The 16,676-nt window shown below is 34.4% G+C and overlaps 1 protein-coding gene across 1 annotated transcript in view; it reads right to left on the bottom strand.

Moving 5' to 3' along the window:
- The window catches only part of LOC123558068 (protein inturned-like), a 68,334-nt gene extending 53,789 nt beyond the window's left edge, over positions 1 to 14,545 (bottom strand). Inside the window, exon 1 of the mRNA XM_053542489.1 lies at positions 14,378 to 14,545. Coding sequence (XP_053398464.1) covers positions 14,378 to 14,511 — 134 coding nt within the window. The 5' untranslated portion in view covers positions 14,512 to 14,545. The remainder of the gene's footprint in view (positions 1 to 14,377) is intronic.
- Positions 14,546 to 16,676: the final 2,131 nt, after the last annotated feature.

Raw genomic sequence — 16,676 nt, 5'->3', positions numbered from 1 at the left:
GGAAAGCTGTCGATATTGTTGAACCATTGATGTTGTAAGCTGCTTTACCAGTATACGCACACAACAGTACCCTTTTCTCATCTGCATTTTCACCTTCTCTGAGATTAAAATATCTGTACAAGGTCTGATACAAAGCCTTTATTACTACACTTTTACCAACACCTGCTCCTCCAGTCAAAAAGCATACAATGGCACATCTTTTGTTTTTTACCCAATGTATAACATGGTTGAAGAAGTGTCTTTGTTTTGTATTCAAACATCTCAAAAGTTCTCTGTAGTGTTCATCTGGCATCACATTTTCATTTACATCAATTGTAGCAGATGAAGCACAGCTTCCTAGTTCAATACCAATATCATTATTCTCTCTGCTCATTAGCTCTATCAGGATTGAAATAAACAAATGTCTCAGATTCAACTGACTCTTCCTCAGCTGTTTCTGCTTCAACTTGTTGTGTTTCTGGGGCTATTTCATCATACGCATCAAAGTCATTTTCTGCAGCTTCCCGAGCCATTTCTAGCTCCTCAACATGGTGTTCATACAGTTTGCACTTGCTGTCAATTTGATGCTTTTTTGCTTCATAATGCTCCTTATAAGTTTCATAGTTAGCTGTCAAATCTGTCATTTCATTTCTCCATGGCAGAAACAAAAGAAGTTTTTCTCGAAAATGATTATCTTCATCTGATTTGAGATTAAATCGAACATAACGTATAACTTTGTGGTTTTGTCTCTTTCTAATTTTGATACCATTTTTCAGTACCAAGAGAGTTTGGTCATCATTGAATACTTCATGTTCAACCATGTTATCATCGTCATTCACATCTTGGTCAGTAGGAGGAGTATCATCATCATTTGGATAGACAACTTCTAACTGTGATACATAATCAGCAAGACACCAGTTTTCGAGACACGTTGGTCTTCTTGAATACCTTCTGATGATATTGTCAGCTACAATATCTGTTGAAGAATCTGGCAGCTTGTCCAATACACTTTTTGTCTTGAGAACCTGTATTCGCTGATTTGGTTGTGACGTGTTAATAAATACTACATCTCTTGTGCTCCTAGTCAAAGGCATTTGAAGTACTAAGTAAGCTGCTTCTGGGCACTAACCTCAACACTATTTGAAAATACATTTCCAATGTGTCGAACCTGTCTCTTTATATCTAAATTTCCATTTCTGGCCTCCTTTGCAGCAGCATGCAATAATGTACTCATTCCCCTCTGTGATTTACTAATATAAGATACAATGTACATTGCACAAGCATATGGGTCTAATACAAACTGAATATCAATGTTTGCTTTCCAGGCTCTTAAGACTGCCTCGTTGTACAAATTTACACGAATATCTTTAGGTGTCCTTTCTAGAAATACTTTAGATGCTTTTAAAGAACTTCGTATGCACTTAATATAGTCTTCCTCTGTCATTTCCAAAAATTCAGTTAAAAACTGTTCATACGACATATCTAATCCATCTTTTTCAGAATTCATTTTCTCTTGTACCTTTTTGTACATTTTCTTGTACTTGTCAACATCTGACTCAAGTGGCTCTAGAACCATTGTCTGATTTAATGGTGGAAGTGGGTAACCAAATCGACAAATTTTATCCTCCTTTTTGTGACACGTCCTTGAATGTTTATGAATTTGTAACTGAATCAAATCTTGTAAGTGTATTTCATCTGAACAGCATTTCAAATACTTGTCAACATATGCAGTTATTTCTTCATTGGAACTACTGTTATATTTGGGAGCATCTTCCACCCAAACTATCATATGAATATGTGGCGAACCTCTCTGTTGAAATTCAACTCGATAGAAATAGTCTGTCATACAACCAAGGCAGTTGTGAGAACTTTTCAAAACAATTTTTATAAATTGCTGAACCCTATGCTCAAAATATCGAGAACATGTTACAGGGTCTTTTTGAATCAGCTTTATTTTCTGTTCCCACGTCAAATTGTTTATCTGCTCTTCAGAATATTCAATGCCATCATTAAGATTTGATAACATATTCAATAAATCTGACCATCTTGTATCTGCAGATGAAAGTGACATGAACCAAGTTGGCAAACCGAGTTGTCGTATCATTGCAAAGATATCTTTTTTTCTTGTTTCTAAATATGACGGAGAATTTCTAAGCTGTTTGAAAATGTAATATCCTTGATCTTTTTGTACCATGTCATCCATGTAGTCTGAATTTCTAGCCTGAACTGCTGTCAATTTCTTCTTTTCAAAATTACCTCTTCTAACAGCAAGATTAACTTTGTCATTTAGTTGCTTCATTTGAATTTTTTTCAATTTAAAAAATATATTTGGTACACTATTGGCTGCTCGTCTATCACTGCTTCTCAGTTCCCATTTAGCAATATCACTATAGCTTACAGGGATTAATCTTTCTGCATTGTCAGTTCTCCTTTGTCCACAAAATATGGTTGGGAAACATAAAAATTCTGAATCTGTATCTTGATATATACTAAGAGGTCGCTGACCTTCTCCTGGAGCAAAGGTAAATGTATTGTTTCTATTCTCAATATCTGCATCATCAAGAAGAGTGTCTATGTTTCCTACATTTTCTTGTGTGTTTTCTTCTGCATCTGAATCATAAGTTGAATTTTCTAGACTTTCACCTTGAAAGCAGACATAACATTTTTGTCTTTTTTTGTAAAACTGTCAGGTGTTGTAATATCAGATGAAAAAAATTCTTGCACTGTATCTTCGCAGTCTTTTGTTACATGTGCAGCCCATTCTTCATCTATTAGCACTGTTGAGTTTTTGTAGAAGTCACTATTTCTCTTAAGCCAGTGCAATGCTACTAAAACACGTAATGGCCGCACATTCTCTGAAAATGCACAGGATTTGTATGACAATTTCTTTTTCAATTTAACAGCTACTGTTACATTTTCATCAAATGGTCTTGGAAGTGCATTTACAACAGGTTGAATATCAACAGGAACATTGACAACATTCCCTTTCACAGAATACTGACGACCCCTTGGCAACTCTCTGATCTGCATGAATGGTATACGTAAAGAAATTAATCTTTCTTCCAATGGATGCAAATGAAGCTCATTCGGTTTTTCAGGCCAACTCATACCATTCTTTACAGATAACTTGGAACTTTTTTTTTTAAAAGACTGGTTTTACAAGTTGTACATATCCATTCTAAACCATCAATAGACAATGTCCCAGTCAAAAGCTGTGAATCAATACACGTTTAATGCTGCTAATATTGCAAACACTTTGCTTAAACCAGGTCTGCTTACAACAAGTGCAGATAAACTGAGGTCCAACTTTTATGCTTTCATGAAATAGTGAGATGCAACTGTCAATGTCACTTCCTTGCTTCGTTCGTTTAGCAGCAATGTTCTCAGTTTGCTAAAATCAGGCTTCTTTCGCTTTTCAGCTTTTCTGGTCTTATCATTAAGTAAGTATCTTTCTTTTGTCCTAGCATGTGAACGAGATATTAGTTTTGTTATCCTTTCTTTTCTAGCACATAAGGTTTCATTCTAGCACTTCTTTTTGAGGCTCTCTGAACAAGGATTTCCTTACTTCTGAACTCTTCATCAGCTCTTGCTTTTTGTTTTGACGTTTTCTGTATTGCTTTTTCCTTATTTTTGAACTCTACATCAACTCTAGCTTTTTGCTTTGAAGTTTTCTGCATGTCTTTTTCCTTATTTTTGAACTCTACATCAACTCTAGCTTTTTGTTTTGATTCTCTTTCTTTGTTTGCGTAACCTAAAGCTCTTGCTTTCTGTTTTGAAGTTTTCTGCATTTCTTTTTCTTTACTTCTGAAATCTATGTCGGATCTTGCTTTTTGCTTTGAAGTTTTCTGCATGTCTTTTTCCTTATTTTTGAACTCTACATCAACTCTAGCTTTCTGTTTTGAAGTTTTCTGTATTGCTTTTTCCTTATTTTTGAACTCTACATCAACTCTAGCTTTTTGCTTTGAAGTTTTCTGCATTGCTTTTTCCTTATTTTTGAACTCTTCATCAGCTCTTGCTTTTTGCTTTGAAGTTTTCTGTATTGCTTTTTCCTTATTTTTGAACTCTACATCAACTCTAGCTTTTTGCTTTGAAGTTTTCTGCATTGCTTTTTCCTTATTTTTGAACTCTTCATCAGCTCTTGCTTTTTGTTTTGAAGTTTTCTGTATTGCGTTTTCCTTATTTTTGAACTCTACATCAACTCTAGCTTTTTGCTTTGAAGTTTTCTGCATTGCTTTTTCCTTATTTTTGAACTCTACATCAACTCTAGCTTTTTGTTTTGATTCTCTTTCTTTGTTTGCGTAACCTAAAGCTCTTGCTTTCTGTTTGAAGTTTTCTGCATTTTCTTTTTCTTTACTTCTGAAATCTATGTCGGATCTTGCTTTTTGTTTTGAAATTTTCTGCATGTCTTTTTCCTTATCTTTGAACTGTGTTTCAGTTCTAGCTTTTCTTTTTGAAGCTGCTTGGATTTCTCTTTCTTTTTCTTTAAACTCTGGATTAGTTCTTTTAGCTTGTTTAAATTTCTTAAAGTACTCTTTCCTATCTTTCTTTTTATGTCTTACAACAATCCAATCTTCTTGTTCCCCCGAGTTCTGCATAAGACTGCTTTTTTGCTTACTCATTTTATGATCTCTTCTTATCTCTTGATCTTCAAAGTATTTTGCTAATAGATCTGAGGCATTACTACTTTCCCCACCTGAGACAGCTAATCGCAATGGCAAAATTTCATACTGACAAGACAGATCAATCTTCATGCTACTATACATAGCATACATAAAGGTAACAAGATCATCTAGGCAGATAAATGACATCAACACACATTTACCATCAGGACTAGACAACCCATCTTTACCATGTGAATGAGAATCAAAAAGCCAGAACAAGTCATCTTTGACAAAAACTGCTGAACAAATTGCTCCAATCATCACCAAAACATGTTGTACATTTTGAAATGCTGTATGTAAAGACTGGTGTAAAGAAGGTAAAGCAGAACTGCCAAACTGTTCAACAGCAACTCCTGATATAATGTCTGCCTTTTCAACACAAACAAGCCTTGATAGAACGTTTACTTTATCTGGAATTTCGTCTAGACTCAGCAATCTGTGTCTAAATTTTTCAAGACGTTTCAAGGTGTTTAAAACACTTTTATATATCTGATCACCTGTATTAAGCACATCATCTAATAACTCTCTTGATGAAAAATTAGAATACTGTGCATAAATTAAAGCACACAATGCATTAATAGTACACTGACTTCCTCTTGAATCAACAGAAAATCTGACATCACCTTGATGGTAAGAACCAAATATTACTGACCTACTACTTTCATTCATAAATTTAACAGCATGAGCATAATACAGAGTTTCATTTTTATTCACTGATGCAACATTTTCTACTGTCATAATGACAGGATCTAGTAAAATTTGATCCACATTTTCAACTCTATTTAGTGAACAAATTTCAGGCTCAGAACAAGTCTCATTATCAATCAGAATTTCAGGCTCAGTACAAGTCTCATTATCAATCAGCATTTCAGGCTCAGTACAAGTCTCATTATCAATCAGCATTTCAGGCTCAGTACAAGTCTCATTATCAATCAGAATTTCAGGCTCAGTACAAGTCTCATTATCAATCAGAATTTCAGGCTCAGTACAAGTCTCATTATCAATCAGAATTTCAGGCTCAGTACAAGTCTCATTATCAATCAGAATTTCAGGCTCAGTACAAGTCTCATTATCAATCAAAAATTCCAGCTCATTATCAATCTCAATATCAATCAAAAATTCCAGCTCATTATCAATGCACTCAGATGATCCTTTATCAAATAAAGGACTAATGGGGCGGGCTCCACCCCCATCTGAGTTAACCAGGCGCCCATTTTCTCCATCATTCTTCCGAATCACTGCCTTCCTTGCCAGTGCTCTTCTCCAGTTCTTCCCTCTAGGCATCTCCTACTAGTGTATCACTACAAAATCCAGTCTTGACTATAAAATCCACACTAAATCCACACTATTGTTATGCCACACACTATTAATCCACAAGTTTTTCACTTGTCACTATCAATAACACAAATATTTATAGTTTATAGTTTGTTGGAATATAATCCTCGATATAATTCATGTAAGCCTAGAAAAGAAAAATATGGTATTTAATGGAATCATAATAAAAATAAACTAGATATAATTGCAAAAACAAATAAACTTTTGACTGATTTACATATGTATTTATATTATTTTAATTATTTGTTTTGGGTTTAACGCCATTTTTCAACAGTATTTCAGTTATGTAACAGCGGTCAGTTAACCTAACCAGTGTTCCTGGATTCTATACCGTACTAACTTGTTCTCCGCAAGTAACTACCAACTTCCCCATATTATTTTAATATTTTTAAATATCTAATTAATTATCATTAGCACTTCTATTCTTTAATCTTCTAAAAATTTAAATATCTAATTAATTATCATTATCATTTCTATTCTTTAATCTTCTAAAATATTTATAGATAGTTAAAGTAGTATCTGAAAAGGAAATAAAAGCAGACACTGTGATCAGCCAGGCGGTTAAATTCCAGGAAGAGGTTTTCTCATACATGGGTGACAGTGATAGCACTTTAATTGTGATACATTTTTAAAAGATTACTATGTTGTAAAATAAAAGAAGCAAAAACTTATTGCTTCAAATCCTCAGTCATAAAAAGAAAAAGTGGACATCAATAGTTTTAACATGTCACCCATGGCACTTCACCTGGTACACTACGAAATCTCAAGTACACATAATTTGATATTATTATAGAACTCCTTGTATAACAGGATGCATCTGAAAAAAAAAATAGAAGAAATAAAATGCAATGACAAAAAGACATCAAAAAAGTTGAAAGATCCATTGAAAACTGTGACCTCTAACACATTTGCAGACTTTTGTGCCTATATTAACTCACTTGGCATCTATCAATTACATGTAGTCAGGGAAATTAAAGTAAAACAGAGTTGCTAATAAATCATATTCTTGGTAGAGGGTCGCACAAGGGCCATTTGTGTGAAATTATTTTAAAATCAAGCCAGCAGTTTCATACAAGAAGATTTTTAAAGTTTCCATTATATACATATAGGGAAAAATGACCACTGACCTTAGCGGCCATGTTTTTTTGACGAATCAGAAAAAAATTGATCAGTTTTGGTAGACGGTCACCCAAGGACCATTTGTGTGAAATAATTTTAAAATCGGGTCAATAGTTTCATACAAGATTTTTAAAGTTTCCACTATATACATATAGGGAAAATAGACCACGCTCTCTGTCCGCCATGTTTTTTGAGGAATCAAAATAATTTGAACAATCTTGGCAGAGGGTCACACAAGGACCATTTGTGTGAAATTATTTCAAAATATTTTTTTGGAAGATTTTCCGATGTACAATCAAGTAACCCCTGGGGCGGGGCCAATTTTACCCCGGGGGGTCATGATTTGAACAAATTTTGTAGAAGTCTACTAGGCAATGCTACATGTCAAATATCTAAGATCTAGGCCTTCTGGTTTATTTTTAGAAATTTTTTGAAGATTTTCCTATGTAAAATCAAGTGACCCCTGGGGCGGGGTCAATTTTGACCCCGGGGGTCATGATTTGAACAAAGTTTGTAGAGGTCCACTAGGCAATGCTATATGTGAAATATCTAAGCTTTAGGCCTTCTGGTTTATTTTTAGAAAAATTTTGAAGATTTTCCTATGTAAAATCAAGTGACCCCTGGGGCGGGGTCAATTTTGACCCCGGGGGTCATGATTCGAACAAATTTTTGTAGAGGTCCATTAGGCAATGTTACATGTGAAATATCTAAGCTATATGCCTTCTGGTTTATTTTTAGAAAATTTGAAGATTTTTCTATGTACAATCAAGTAACCCCATTGGGCGGGGTCAATTTGACCCCAGGGGTCATGATTTGAACAATTTTTGTAGAGGTCTACTAGGCAATGCTACATGTGAAATATCTAAGATATAGGCCTTCTGGTTTATTTTCAGAAAATTTTTGAAAATTTTCCTTTGTAAAATCAAGTGACCCCTGGGGCGGGGTCAATTTTGACCCCGGGGGTCATGATTTGAACAATTTTGTAGAGGTCCACTAGGCAATTGCTACATGTGAAATATCGAAGCTCTAGGCCTCTGTTTATTTTTAGAATTTTTTGAAGATTTTCCTATGTAAAATCAAGTGACCCCTGGGGCGGGGTCAATTTTGACCCCAGGGTCATGATTTGAACAACTTTAGTAGAGGTCCACTAAGCAATGCTACATGTGAAATATCTAAGCTCTGGGGCTTCTGGTTTTTGAGAAGAAGATTTTTTAAGATTTTCCTATGTAAAATCAAGTGACCCCTGGGGCGGGGTCAATTTTGACCCCAGGGTCATGATTTGAACAAACTTGGTAGAGGTCCACTAGGCAATGCTTCACACCAAATATCTAAGCTCTAGGTCTTCTGGTTTTTGAGAAGAAGATTTTTGAAGTTTTTCCTTTCGGTTGCCATGGCAACCAGAGTTCTGCATGGAATTCAATTCTTTGAACAACTTTTGTAGAGCTTCACCCAAGGAACATTCCTGTGAAGTTTGGATGAAATTGGCTTAGTGGTTTATGAGGAGATGTTGTTTAAAGGAAAGTGTGGACGGACGGACGGACGACGGACGGACGGACGGACGGACGGACGGACGGACGACGGACGGACGGACGCCGGACGGTGAGCGATCACAATAGCTCACCCCGAGCACTTTGTGCTCAGGTGAGCTAAAAATGCCTATGTGTTGTTAGTGTTAGTACAAAAGAAGTGGAAGGACATAATATTATGTGTTGTTCGAAAATACTTATAAAAGAAGTGAACATCTGTGTAGTGTATATGATATATTGATGGTTATATGATTATGTGAAAATGTAGAAGTAATGAAATACATGTTGTGTTTTTTTCCATATGGTATACTTAAAAAAGCACCATTTGGGTTTGATTTAAAAAAAAAAAAACGAACATGGGAGGGGAAACCCCTCCCGCACCCACCCCTTGTACCGCCACGCAAACTTTACCCCAGCGCCTTAAAAAATTTCTCAGGAAGGGCCTGCTTCAATATTTAATACAAAAATGTATTTAAAATTGTAATGAATGTTCCATACTGTTGTTTTCTTTTTCACTTTTAACGAAGTCGGAGATCAGTTCATCCACAATATCCCCAACGATGTGGTCACCACAATATGCATTCTCCCAAAAGATATCATCCAGTATTGGTGACACTACATCGTCACAAACAGATAACTGTCATTGTTGAACAGCAAAATATCCCACTAATTAGTTTGTGCTGCAACAATGTTTATTCTTCAACTCTTTTACATTTTATCGGCGTAAAATTGTTTACAAAGTATCCAAATAACACCGATCAGCCGACTGAATGGTCCTGTGATTTTTCCGATAAATTACAACATGTTCTGCGGTAACGCATAACCAGTCAGTCAAATCTAGCGTTAAAGTCCCCGTTCTAGTAATAAGGAAAATGCGATACGCAAGCTATTTTTTTATGAATCGAGTATTAGGAATTTTACTTGCATTTCATTACGCACACTGTATGAATTCAATTGGGGTTTCTGCAATACGCAGCTTATCTGGAGCTCTGACCATAAAATGATTCAGTTTTATTTTGTTTTACGATTTCATTGTGTAAATATATTGCCTGATCGTGTTTTTACCTAAATCTAATTTTACCACAAAAAAGGTCGTTATTGGTTTTGACATAAAGAGAGGGATTATGACCTATCATGAAAATATCTCAGAATCATATCTGACGCCAAATTATTTGGACTAGTAAGCTCTGAAAAGTAAACTGGGAGAAGTGTAGTGACAGTAGGTTTTTAGGCCACTTCAAACAGCCTTGCTGTTGGGTTAACCCTTAGGGAAGTGGTCCGAGTGTCCGCCTGCAAATCACTTGGTCCGGAGTTCAAGCCCCAGAAAGGACCTTGGTATTTTCTCTACAGGGGTTTTACATAATTTTGCGGGAAATTATGGCACGACAGCCTTCTGGCACAATTTCTGGTTAGGTTTCAAAAATGTGGGATTTGTTTCAGCTCAGAGATCAGTGACAGCATATAAACATCTCTAAGCTGAATTTTTAGGTAGCAAGACGTTTTGACCCCTTGACATTTTGACCCCTAATAAAATAAGATGACACCTTGACCCCTTGACACTTTGTCCCCTATTTTCAATTTTTTCATAGTGACACTTTGACCCCTATTTTTTTTTTTTTTTTTTTTTTTTTATTTGCTTGGTTTAAGTGAAAAATTTACATGTTATATGTCAATGTGCAGTATTTATAGATAGCTTTTACAGTTTTTGTTGAATATTGACAGATATTCTGGCTCAAATATTTAACATTATTTTAGTGTTTTAAAAGGAACAGACATCAGAAAATAATACAATTTTAATCACATTATTTGAAGATTTTGACATCACAAGACACATCAGAGAATATGTAAAAAGGCGATAATGATATAATGGTAAGTATAAATGCTGTATTAAAATATAGAATGACTTTGAATCAAAGAAATCATTGATTTCAGTTTTATGTAAGTGGGCTAATTTGCAAGTAATCATAAGATAAAGATGGACTCATAGAACATGTCAGTCAGGTAAGTGTAAAATGTTAGCTCTATATCTCTATATTACCATGGTTATATTAATATCTAACTGAGTCAAACTGATATTGTATTTTGTAAATTCATTTGTGTATCTGGACTGCATTGTCTAATTAATGTTCTGTTTAATCATAATAAATTGAATCTGACTTATTCATTTGAGATGTTTGTCAGAATTACACATATTTGGCTATGTTTGATAAGATGTTGGAATAAATGCAATTATTTTCCACTAAGCTATAAATATTATAAGAGTTGTTGGACAACCCAAGGACATATTTTATCACACAAAGCAGTGTTTATATAATTGTACATTATAACATGTTTTGTTGCATTAAAAAATGTCAATGATAAATATATGCAAAATGATTTTATAAGATTTACTAAGTATAATAGTATTGTAGTTATTGCAGTCAGAATAGATAGAATATCAAGGATGTGTTTGTTGATTTATTAATGTAAATGAATATATATTTTGTGGAGTGTAAAATTTCACTAATAAGATTTGAGCAATTAAAGTCTAACACTTATTATAATAGCATTTTATTTCACGTTTATCAATTTTTCAATGTATTTTCATAAAAATGATATTTCAATATTAAACTAATTTCAAATATAAAATTATTCAAAAATAACATCAATTACAATTATCAAATTTATCTATCATTTAATTTATTGTTTAAAGGCATACTTGAACTCCATCAATAGGGTGGTGATTGGATTAAAAACTTACTGAGGTGTGATAATTGGATTACACTGCACTGTAAACTGAAGTGTGCCCCTAATTACTCTAATCTAGGTACAATACAATAAACATGTTACCTAATGGGGTCTCACCTTCACAACATGTAACTAGTAGGTACTGTATATTAATTGAAATGTATGGTGTTAAAGGTTATCAGGCTAATTTTTTTATGAAAATTCCTTAAAATCAAAATGTTTTTTTTTTTATCTAAGTTCAATATATTTAAAAGTTCGAAGATAGTGAATTAACTTTACAGAAAATGTAAGCAAAACATTAAAGTGATTTAATTAATCATAATAATTCAATAACCTTACACACATTTATATACTGATACAACTTCTTTGATACAGTCCATCATTCGTCATGTGAAGGAGCACGGTCTCGCCAAAACTTACCAGGACAGGACAACCGTTCATCAGCTGATAAGCAAGCTACTTGCCCTTCCTTTTCTACCGGGTCGGGACATCGAGAGAGCGTTCCAATGTCTGAGGGACCGCGCCATGACCAGCTCGCAGCCAGTGCGGGATCTCTTCCAATACGTCTAGGACCAGTGGTTGTGCTAAAGTTTGTGGACGGGCGACGAGTGGAGTGTCTACAGGCAGCCTGCATGCACAAACAACGACTGTGAGGGTTGGCACCGGCGCCTCAACCAGAAAGCTGGATGCAGCACGCTCCCATTCTACGTGCTAGTTCCACTTCCAATGTATTTTTCTTATTTGTGTCTTTGTTGTCTTTTGTATAATGTTTAATATTTATGTTGTCTGTTTCATGTAAATAGTGTACAAAGTGTATTTATTCAATGTATTTTATGATTTATGTGATGTATTTTTTTTATTTGTGTCGTTGTTGTCTTTTGTTTGACTTTTCTGTTTTACAGTATTCTGTCTTTTGTATAATGTTTAATATTTATGTTGTCTGTTTCATGTAAATTGTGTAAAAAGTGTACTTAGTAAATAGTTTAGCGTTACTTGTATTTATTTATAAAAATGTACAATTATGAATAAAGTAGTATACAAGTAAATGAGAAGTTTCGAACAGAGAGTTATTTTATTATTTCAATTAGTAAATGAAGTTATTTACTGTATATATTATTACTAACATGATTAGTAATTTCATCTAAATAATTTCTTAGATAACTGCAAACGTTTGTGAAACATCATTGTTTATGTTACGCGCATATAGCCAATCTGCGCATTTGGTAAATCGCGCAGCGCAAATAACCAATTTGTTATCTGCGCAACGATTTGTAAATCGGGCAACCTTATATATTTCTTATATGCGCAGGGTAACTGTCTTGCGCGTTTGGCAAATGAGTCTGCGCTTTTAACATTTGGATGATATCTTCCGATAAAATTGAAAATCATTAGAGGGTTAGACTTGTAGGCCTACATAAAACAGTTTAATTTTAAAACTGATGGTGATCAGGCACGCGTAAAGGTGTGTATGAATATTTTGTTACATCTGTATCCTGCGCGGGATATCGGCCCTGCGCTAATAAAAAATCTGGAAATAATCCTGATAACTTGGACATCTTTCATAAACCATGCTAAATTTAATTCTGTTTTATAGTTACAGACTAAAGTTGTAGCTTTTGCAAAGACAAATGTAATTTTAATTCTGTAACCTGCGCGGTTATGACAGAAATCACTCTTTTTCTATTCATTTTTTTTTTACAGTATTCATTTAAAAGTTACATAAATAGTATGTTTTATGAATGAAATATATTTGAAATACAGTGTAATTTCAAACTTTGCTATTAGCGCAGGACCGATCTGCCACGCAAGTTACAGGTGTAACATTATAGATCCGTTTAGATTTGTAAAAAACTATAGTTTTAGTCTGTAATCGTAAATCTAAGTAAAAGTTAATATGATTTATAAAAGATAATTAAATTATCAGAGTAATTTCCAGATTTTCATTTAGCGCAGGGCACCGAACACATATCTTGTGCAGCTACAAAATATAAAATTTCGTTTACGTTTTGATGAAAATTAGGCCTACTCTTTATTCAATCGATTTTATACTATAAAATAATAATAATAATATAGATAAGATCTGTAAGAATTTTCTTTTAATTCTGTGACTTTTTTTATTTCATCTTTTATCTTAGACATGTTGAGAGATATGCTCCCGTTGGTAAAAAGAATATTATTGTGAAATTTCAAGATATTTCAATATAATAAAAACGATATTTTGCTAAGTGTGTGCTCGGGTGAAGTAGAAAATTATAAAAATATCCTAAAACATACCAGAGGACGACGTGTGCAAGCTGGAGGAAATCACACCTTCACGCATGTTTGGGTTTTATTGCATCTTGTATAAGATCGGAGGTATTGAAACCTGGTGACCGACTGCCGTGAATTTACTGATGTAGAAACAAATTTATGACACATAATTTAAGTATCAAGATATTCAGCATTTGACATCTATATTTATTAATAAATTGACCAACTGCATGATTTATCAAATACGAAATGCAAATTTCTGATATATAAAGTTACATTTGTTATTTGCGCTGCGCATTTGGTAAATCGCGCAGATTAAGTTTATCCTGCGCAACGATTGGTAAATCGTTGCGCATATAAACCAACGTACAAAAATTTGTATATGCGCTGCGCGTTTGGTAAATAGCGCAGATTGGTTATTTGCGCTCAACATTAATAATACCAACACTCATAAACCATACTTTGTCACCTACTCATAGCCTAGAACTTGTACAAGTCCATCAATACAGCTTTTATCAATGACTTACATGCACATTAAGAAATTAAACTGCAGAAAAATATACCCCTAGCCACAAAAAATCTAAGGGGTCAAAGTGTCAAATAAAAAAAAAGTAGGGGTCAAGGTGTCACTGAAAATAGGGGTCAAAGTGTCACTAAGGGGTCAAGGTGTCATCTTTGGTAAAAAAAATTAAGGGGTCAAACTGTCAAGGGGTCAAACCGTCTGACATTCAATTTTTAAAGCTACTTGTACATGTAAAACTTTTTATAAAAGTCACCAACTTTGTTATCAACTTTTCATCTTGATGGTGCTGTTCACCCGACTTCCTCGATCTAAGTCGCCCATCTGCTTCGCCATAAAAATGTTGCTCATGATTTGGTTCATAAAACGGTCCAATCTTAGGGAAATATGCCATTTTAAAGGAGATAAACCCTGTTAGCCCATGATGAATTTTGGTACACAATATCCGGGCATCTTAACAATCCGTTACTACCTTCACTTCCGAAGAGCTACTTATCTAAACTCAATCAGAACTAAATGCCGAAAAGCAACACGCCTTAAGTGCGAAAAGGCATCAATATGCGAATATGCATGGTGGGAATGGTTGTGGAAAGACGTGTTTTTAGGTTGTTTTTTTTTTATTTTTTTTTATTTAACGTCGCACCGACACATGACAGGTCATATGGCGACTTTCCAGCTTTAATGGTGCCCCTCCGTGCTGAATTTTTAATACGAGCGGGCACCTGGGTAGAACCACCGACCTTCCGTAAGCCAGCTGGATGGCTTCCTCACATGAAGAATTCAACGCCCCGAGTGAGGCTCGAACCCACATCGATGAGGGGCAAGTGATTTGAAGTCAGCGACCTTAACCACTCGGCCACGGAGGCCCCGTGTTTTTAGTAGCTGACATTTTAAAAGAAGATTTTTTACTATATAGTTCAGGTTTTATGTGTAAATAGGTATCTGGTGGTATTATCCAGGAACTGTGTGTTAAATTGATATTGCTTTTCGTATTCTCCACAGTGAATAGCGGAGAAAAACTTTAGAATTTCTTTGTGTGTGAAGAAACGTGACTGGCGGCCATGACAGTTTATGAAAATCAGACTTCGATTTTAGTTTTAAACATTGTTTATTTGAAGGCCCTTGGACCGTGTTCTCCACTTTATGAACAGTTATCTCTTAAAAAGAAGGGTGAATCATAGTGACGGAATTGAATCGAACCAAGTGTCCGAATACGATTTCTATGCAACTTTTAACTTCCTGAAAAGTACTGTATGAGAGGTTAGATTAGCAAAAAACTGTATAATAACCTCCCTGCGGCTTGAATTACTTGATTCGAACCATATGTCTGTGCAATAGTTTCAAATACAAGACTTAAATATTCTAGAAATTTGAAAATTATCTAGACTACTTATATACTTCGTTAATGTTATGTGATTGATCCTTACTGTGACTGATTACTGGTCTTCTTATGCACGATTGCCGATCAAATCTTAAGAAAATATACACTGAAAAAACTAAGTAACTTGTGAAAACCATAGTGTTCAAGAATAACTTATTACTACTTCTTATCTTCTGAGTGTGTCGCTAGATCAGCATAATTGTAAAGCAACTTCGAAGTGGCTTGAATGACTTGATTCTGACTATTTGTCTGTGCAGAAGTCCCAACGCAAGATTTAATTATCCTAGAAACCTGAAAAACGCCAAGATTATTGATGTATACTAAAAAACATTTATAAATAAAAAGATTTGCACAAGCAAGAACTGTAACATTACAACAAACCAATAGTAATATTGGTAAAAAAGATAAAACTAGAATTATATGTAAAGTGTTTATTAGGGACAGAAGTACACACATTACAACGGTTTTTAAAACTGAACCGTGCCATCAACGAATAAAACAAAACATGGCGCTGGCACGAAGAAACAGTCGAGATTTTCCATCTTTACCAAGTAACAGTATATCATCTCACTTGGGCACACGTGATTACACACTGAATCAAGAAAAATCTGTTCATAAGAAAAGACTAGCATGTGAAAAACCATTTATTAATATAGTACCAAAAGATAATGGAAAACAAGTAAAGATAGAATGCAGTGCTGGATGCTATGAACTTTTAAAAGCTCAAATTTTAGATTCGCAGAAAACTAAACACATATATGATAAACATTGCATTGTAATAGAAGAACAAATAATAGTGGATCTTTCTGGAAATAGAGCTGAACATATTATTCGCGCATATAACAAACTGAGTACAGGTGCCAAAGGGAAGAAACATAAATTTACTATTAATATGTACAACACACAATGCACTCTTTTGATAAATGGCAGAAGTGTTAGTATTGTTCAAGATGACATTCTACCAGATATCATGGACATTATACAGAATGATCCAAACTCCTCCAGTATTGACAGGAATATAGCAAAATTAATTGATAGGTGTATTAATCATAGCGTGAAACATCCAGATGTAAACACCAGCATGGTAGGTGATATAGAAGGTTCAAACCAGATCAAAATCAAACTTGTTACTGAAAATGACAGAGAGCAAAGAGAAGAAGTGGAACCTGAAAACTCAG

The sequence above is a fragment of the Mercenaria mercenaria genome, chromosome 5, assembly GCF_021730395.1.
Source record: "Mercenaria mercenaria strain notata chromosome 5, MADL_Memer_1, whole genome shotgun sequence".
Classification (NCBI taxonomy): domain Eukaryota; kingdom Metazoa; phylum Mollusca; class Bivalvia; order Venerida; family Veneridae; genus Mercenaria; species Mercenaria mercenaria.
The sequence above is the reverse complement of the archived record's forward strand: the minus strand, read 5'-3'. Positions and strand labels throughout refer to the sequence as shown.